General features: G+C 34.5%; 1 protein-coding gene across 1 annotated transcript in view; it reads left to right on the plus strand.

The window, feature by feature from the left end:
• Nucleotides 1-5,477, plus strand: part of LOC124366729 (ATP-dependent RNA helicase DHX8) — a 42,724-nt gene extending 37,247 nt beyond the window's left edge. Inside the window, exons 12-14 of the mRNA XM_046823330.1 lie at nucleotides 1,932-2,135; nucleotides 4,308-4,487; nucleotides 4,623-5,477. Coding sequence (XP_046679286.1) covers nucleotides 1,932-2,135; nucleotides 4,308-4,487; nucleotides 4,623-4,845 — 607 coding nt within the window. The 3' untranslated portion in view covers nucleotides 4,846-5,477. The remainder of the gene's footprint in view (nucleotides 1-1,931; nucleotides 2,136-4,307; nucleotides 4,488-4,622) is intronic.
• Nucleotides 5,478-7,838: the final 2,361 nt, after the last annotated feature.

Raw genomic sequence — 7,838 nt, forward strand, 5'->3', positions numbered from 1 at the left:
TAATTACGTTCTGCTATGTTTGTGTCAGTGACAGAACAATGAGAACTTTCCAAAATTAACTTTTATAAATAAATGTTATCTATTTCATGACTGTTAATGTATGTTTTGTTTTTTTTTTAGAAAAGACTCTATTGGATGTTAAGCTGCCATCGCTCTCATTTTTTGTATGATTTTCCTAAAATTTATCAAGTTGTACTAAATGTCTCTAAACTAATGTACTTCTTGGCATACATTCTAGAAATCAAAATACAACTTTTTCATTCTAAAGACATCCTCCTGTCATAACTACTGTTGCCAAAGTTATCTACAGCTATTGTTCTGTTTTTTGTTACAGGCTTTTAGAACAGTACTCTTTGGGGGCTCTGAGTTCTTGATAACCGTATTGTAGCAAAGTGATCAAAAATACGAAATTTGTTTATTTTAAATTCTTGTTAATAATTTTGTAGTGGTTTTTTGAAGTTTTTTGTCTGAGTTAACAGAAAAATCCATCAAAACCATTGTAGAAGATTTTTATGCTAGAATCAGTTTTAATTTTACACATATTAAATGTGTAATTTTTGTTTAATTAGTTTGGAGCTGTTCTGAAAAAATTGGTTAATTTTTATAGACCTGTGCTTTGAAAGGAGGCATTTATGAACCCATGTTCATAGGAAGAAGACTTATTTTGGCTCCTGAAATATACTCCTGAGAAATACTATATTGGAAAAACATCCTATGTATGAAGTTTATTTTATTTACTAAATCTTATGTCGCAACGGTAAACATGCTAAATATCACAGTGCTAATGCTATTGTGTCTTAAGCATAGAGAAAAAATATTCATCTCCTGAAAGATTTCCTTATTGTGTTATTAAGGTGTTCCGTGTTCAATTCTCAGAATATTTTAAAAATTACTCCTTCATTTTATTTAGTCACCAGATTGTCATCTTGTAACTCCTTAATGATGGGGAGATTACTTAGCTGGGACAGGCAATATGTTTTATAGGCAAAATATCTCACTCAAAAAATTACAATTAATACAACTTTGGGTTAAAATCTTTTTTAATTCTGATGTTTTTGGGGGCTAAGGCCATCTTTTAGTCTGTGAGTCATGGGGTTCATATTCAGAGCTTATGTGTTTAAAAAATCTAAAAACATTGAGATGTTTGACTGATTTATTAGAGACCATTAATTTACTAAAAATATTTTGAGTTTATCTGGAGCAATCCAGAGAGACAAAAACTGATTCTTCATTCTTCTCATTTAATATTTCATTACATGCCCTGCTGTTTGTGCACGAGTACACACCCTGCGGCATTTTGTTCACATCTTGTATAAACGGATATACAAACAATAAAAATTAAATAAATCTTCAAAAACATGAGTAAGTTTCTGTTAGTTAATTGTCTATAACACATTTGAGTTTTTCATGGAAATAATTTTTCTGAGTTGAAAAATGTTTATTTCCTTCAACATTGCAAATGTAATTGTTCATACTGTGCTGTGTTACATATATCATTTGCATTGTGCCACTTGTTCTTCTTCCACTATAACACGTAAACTAATGAAACACATTGCAGAACAAACAGAATTTCATGCAATTAATAATAAAAAAAACGTTCACACATTACCTTCATGATGACCGAAGACCGCTGTAAACTAATTTGACCTAAAACAGATAGTGGAGGTAGGGGATGAGGATAACATGGGATGTTCTACCCCTACTTTTCTCAAACAAAGAAAATATTAATGAAAATTTGTCAGCGGCGTTTGCCACACAAAGGTTTGTAACAACACGTTAAGAAAACCCTGGTTTCGAAAATTTCAACACTTTAGTCATCAGTTAGAAATTATTTATTTATGAAAACCTCTAATTGAAGTCAATACAAGTATGGATTTATTATTTTTTTCTTTCTGAATATTCCAAGTTTTAACTCAAATCATTTTCTGCAGACCTAAGGACAAGCAAGCCTTGGCTGACCAGAAGAAGGCCAAGTTTAACCAGCCAGAAGGAGATCATCTGACACTGCTGGCCGTCTACAACTCGTGGAAAAACAACAAGTTCAGCAACGCTTGGTGCTACGAGAACTTTGTGCAGATCCGAACTCTCAAACGTGCACAAGACGTGCGGAAACAGCTATTGGGCATCATGGACAGGTGAGGGAGCGGCTGTTGGCAACATTGCATTATATAAGGATCTGCTTGAGATAAATGTATTCAAGTTACAATCTGGGATGAATTTGGTCATTATATGGATGGTTTTCAGTAAAAAACCATTAGAATTATTTTTCTGTCTATCAGAGACCTTATGTCCGACCAAAAGCATAGTGTTCTTCCTTAATTAATGTATAAAACTTATTTTAATTTGTGGATATGAAATATAAAGATAAAATAAACCACTGTACAATAGGCAACAATAATATGGATGACAAAAATTTTGATTCTCAATAATTTGGGTTCATTGCTGATAATAAGCCAAATGAAGTGATGATCGATGCCACTAAACAACTCTCTCTGTGCTCCTCAAACGATTTGTGGGAGTAATGTCTATGTACACTAGTGGCTATGAAGGTAGTAAAGTCAAGGTGCCACATGCACTTTAGTATGCTGTCTCTGCCCCTGTCAGGCACATTAAGACAGAAATGGCCATTGTGGTTTAAAACTAAATTAAAATAACAGTGTTATTTATATGATCTGTCTTTGTGAATTGAAACAGATATTAGTCAAGTTTTGCATTAGATGTTTAACCGTATTTTTGTAGACATTTCAAAAAATTGATGATCTACTTTTGTACTTTTGAAACGTCAGAGGCATTTTCCACTTTTTCATATGGTTGGAATTGTAAACAATAATACCCAGACCACTTCAGCTGGTAGAGACTAAAACAGTGTTAAGCAATGGCTGAGACCGAGACTACCCCACAATCCTCTCATGATTCCTCAATCTATGAAATCTTAGAAGAAGGTGACCCCAACTCTCTCATACCCATTCTGAATATACTGCTACTGCAGCAGCCATCTCAAACGACTTCTAGGGATTGTTGCTGAACAGAACATAAAATGTGTATAATTGTGTTTTATTTTCAAAGGTGTTCTGAATTGTATTATTTTTAATGGAATATTTTTATTTTCATAAAGATTCTCTAATTTCTTGTCCTGTTAATACAGGGTGTAATGAGGGTTATCCAGAAAGTTACCGCCATTTATGCATTGCATAATAATTAGTGGGGGTAGCACCGCTATGTTGGAAGTACCAATGGACAAGCGATTTAAGTTGTTGGGCTTTAGATTTGCTTTAAAGATATCACAGGTTCAAATCCTTTTAGGATTCTTTTTAGGTCTTCCGGACCGTAGCACTTTTTATCAGGCCAGTAGCTGTCATGGGCGGGCAGAATAATGCATAAAAAGGGATCAGTCTTTCAGTTTTACAACCAAAGAAAAAGAAAACATGTTAATATCAGTGTGCACCGTGATTATAAACTGTGTGTTAACTTCTAACTGTGCATGTCCAGTTATAACCTTGAAACATGAGTGCCACAATATAAAATACCATCAACCATTGCTTCATAATTTAAAAATTCTCTGATACTTATCTTAAAATTTCTCTTGAGTCTTTTACACAAAATAGTGACAGAAAAACTAGGCTACCACAGGAGGTCTTGGGTACTCAAGCCAAGACTTCTATTTTGGCTTTATGTTTCGGTGGGTAGACCTGCACTAATGTTTAGGGCTGTCGTCTGATGGCTAAAAACGAAGGCTAGCATCAGGATGGCAGTAGCTAGTCTGGCTAGTTTTCAAAGCCTTGCTATCACTGGGACTTTTCAAAGTGCGCCAGATACAACTCAAATCTGCTGTCTCAACCTCGCCCCCCTGAACATTATCATTTGGGTTATGGCCAGGAGTGCCTTCTGTCTTCAGCAGGTGGCAACTTATTTTTGCCTCAGCAATTCACCAATTACGAATAGCTTCAAAATTCCATGACAGATTGGTTACATTGAGGCAGCAGATTTTTACATAAAGGGTATTTATTTATTTCATTTCCAACGGTAAACGCAATGTACAATAATAGTAAAAAAGATATCTTCACTGGTTTACTCTTTATTTCAAAAACAGAAGTTACTTTCTGAGTAAGCCTTGTATAAATATGGTTACAGATTGAATAAGTCCCTCGATTAGTTTAATAAAATATATAAACTGTAATCAATTCATAGGATTGGTTTTAAACTAATTTTTTATACTATAATCCTGTGAGTGAGAAATACAAAATTGAGAATTTTATAAATAAAATAACATACAGTTTTCTTATAATTTATTATAATACATTTTGCAGACACAAGCTAGATGTGGTGTCTGCTGGGAAGAATACAGTCAGGGTCCAGAAGACAGTCTGCTCCGGATTTTTCCGTAATGCTGCCAAGAAGGACCCGCAGGAGGGTTATCGAACTCTGGTCGACAGTCAAGTCGTCTACATCCATCCCAGCAGCGCATTGTTCAACCGGCAGCCTGAATGGTGAGTTTGATAATTTGGCATTTTTTGTGATATGGTCAAAACTTATATTCTAGATAATTTTATGTCCCCAAATAATTGGCTTTAGCAGATGACTCTTCATGAATATTGCTGAATGTTGAATGTGGTGTTGTACAGGGTGATATACCATGAGTTGGTCCAGACAACCAAGGAATACATGAGGGAAGTTACAACCATAGATCCCAAGTGGCTTGTAGAATTTGCTCCAGCCTTCTTCAAGTTCTCAGACCCAACAAAGCTCAGCAAGTTCAAGAAGAACCAACGACTCGAGCCCCTCTACAACAAGTATGAGGAACCCAACGCCTGGCGAATATCTAGAGTACGACGGAGGAGGAACTAAACAGTGCTGCTCCTTTTACTCTTTTTTACTATCATACATTTCTCTTGTAAATACTTTTGTAATGTTTAAAATCATCTTGATAGTTGTTTAATTTAATTGTGTATGGATTTATAATTGAGATTATCTCTTTGAAAACTATAAAGTAAAAAAATTTCATACAATTAAAAAGTGTATAAACATATTAACAATATTTGTTAATATTGTATTCAAACAGCTTTCAAATGAAAGCTAGTTTTATAGGATACAGATAATTTGAAGCCTATGATGAACCACAAACAATTACAATAGTAGCAGTTATTAACTCCTATGACAAAACATGGTTTCATTTAAATGTAATTAATTACATTTTGTTTAACAATTAGTCATTGGGTTATTCATTCTGATTAATTGTAAAGTATGTTTATAAGGTGTTTTTATCATCGTGTAAATAATGTATTTATCACAGTTTTATAGATATTTATTTGTTAATTTATTTACTGTCAGACTTTTGCAATTTACTTTTATTGTGAAAGCTAAAAAAGGTTTGTAGTTGTGGTTGTTCAAATATGTACCATCAGTATAGAGGTTTTATTTTTTGATTTTTAACTTTGTTGTATATATTGTAAATAAAATTATCTATTTATAATTTCAAATTGTTTTTGTTTTACCTCCCGAATTCTTTTAATGGATTGTGTTTCAGAGCAAAGTTTTAACATCAATTCAATCTCCTAGTTTAAAACAACCAGTTATTAATTGGCAAACTCTTTTCATTACAATCTCTTCAAAGGGGGAGGTGTGGCAATTTTTGTAAAAAAATATTTAAAGTTGGAGTCATCTAAAGCAAACTCTAACAGACTTGGACTTGTACTTTGAAATTAGTAGCGTAAGTTGTTTTTCTAAAATCCTCTAAAAAGATAAACATAGTCGGATTCTATAAATCCCCAAGAGGCTGCAGCGATAAATTTTTTGAGAAACTTGAATAACTTTTGTCCTTTTTCAACCAAAATTCAAGCTTTTCATTATAAAGGGTGATTATTAATGTCTTAGACCACACCGACCCCATGACCCAGTGATTTTGAGACATGTTAAATTCCTTTGGATTGGAGTGAGCTGTGAGCTTGCCCATTTGAGTGACCGCTACATCGAGTACAGCCATTGACAATGTCATCACAAACATTGAAACTGTTGTGGCCTCTGTGTTGGACATCGACATCTCTGACCATTTTGCGCAGGAGGTAACCATCCGTGGAGTGAGGCCGGAACCCGAACATCAAACTAAAAAACTCAAACGGTCTCTTCATCCCAGAAATGTTGAATGTCTCTCTCAAAGGAACCCTGGACTTTCTTAAACAATTTTAAATCCGCAAATGAGGCATTCAACGCATTTAGTAATTTGTATAACCAAGCATCTTGATGCCACTTGCCTAATAAAAATATTCAAGTAAAAAAATTAAAAAAAAAAAAAAAAAAAAAAAAAACAATTGGTTACCCAAGACATTTTGAAATCAAGAGAAAAATTAAAATTTTATTACTCCATATTTAGGGAGTCTCAAGATAAGCGCTTTAAAACCTTTTTCAAAAACTATAAGAAAATTTGCCATAAAAGCAGCTAAAGCCCATTGAAAAAGAGCTGATGACATATCCAAGGTAGTATGGAACATTATTAACTCAAATTTAAAACCAAATTCTTCAAAATTTTCAAATCCATAGAAATTTATATTGGGGATGAACTTTTACAAACCTCTGAAACAGTGGCTAGGGAGTTTATTAATATTTTTGCTACTGCGGTGTTGAACCTGGTTTTGAGCAGTAGTCGGTCTAGTTTGGAACCTGTAAGGGGACCGGTATCGTCCATGGTGCTTTCTACGGCTAGCAAGAACGAGGTGGCTGGGGTGATATGGGGGTTCAACACAAAAAAAAAACATGTGACATCAATGGCAAGTTAGTGTGGCTACTCAGATGTTGCCTAAAGCACGTTTTGAAAACAGCCAATGTGATTCCAAATTTCAAGAAGGACGATCCTTACCTTGCAAGCAACTATCATCCTATTTAAATTCTGCCAGTTTTGAGCAAAGTCTTTGAAAAATGTTTTTTAGAGACTTGGATTTCTCGATCTTTTGAAGGCCTTTGATTGTGTTTACTATGTCACTCGGTTGCAAAAACTGAAATCATGGGATATATGGCTTACCACTGTGGTTGAAATTGTACCTCAGTGACAGATGTCAGTTTGTTTAAATTTCCATTGTGCAGTCACAGAGAGTTCCTTTGAACTGTGGGGGGGGGGGGGGTCCTCATGGATCTATTCTTGGACCTGTACTATTTTTTATTTATGAGAATGGTCTTGGACTATCAATTCAGAATAGAAAGATAGTCTAATACGCAGATGACACAACTCTGCGTCAGAGCAAAATCAACCACTGCTCTGCAAACCACTGCTTTTGTAGAACTGAATTCTTGTATTCAGTATATCTCTGACTTAAATCTTAAAAGAAAAATGCAAAAACGAATTATATAAGTTTTTGTTACCATCAACAAATTAACGAGATTCTACCCATTGCCATGGTAGGGATACCCTTCTACAGAAACTTGAATCGACTTGTTATTTTAGGAATGTATCACGACAGAGGAATTACTTGGAACGATTATGTTGAACGTATATGTATAAGGGTTTACTGACTTCACCCTGCCTCTATATCTTGGATGTAGCTCTGTATTGCCAATTCCAATGTGAGTTAGTGCGGGGCAGAGACGTCCACAGGTGTGATACTAGAGGTGGGGTCAGCTACAGGATGTAATATTATAAAACATTGGCCTCCTCAAGCTGGTGTCAGATTAATTAATAATCTCCCTGAGAACATAAAAAATGTCAAAACTGAACACTGTTTAAAGCTTGATTAAAGGACTTTTTAATGTCTAAGTGTTTTACTCTGTAGATGAGTTCATCTTACACCAATGGGAACACTAATTTTCCTAACTAAGTACCGATACTGAAGCCATGTATGAATTAGAGAGAG

Source organism: Homalodisca vitripennis, chromosome 7 (assembly GCF_021130785.1).
Source record: "Homalodisca vitripennis isolate AUS2020 chromosome 7, UT_GWSS_2.1, whole genome shotgun sequence".
Lineage (NCBI taxonomy): Eukaryota > Metazoa > Arthropoda > Insecta > Hemiptera > Cicadellidae > Homalodisca > Homalodisca vitripennis.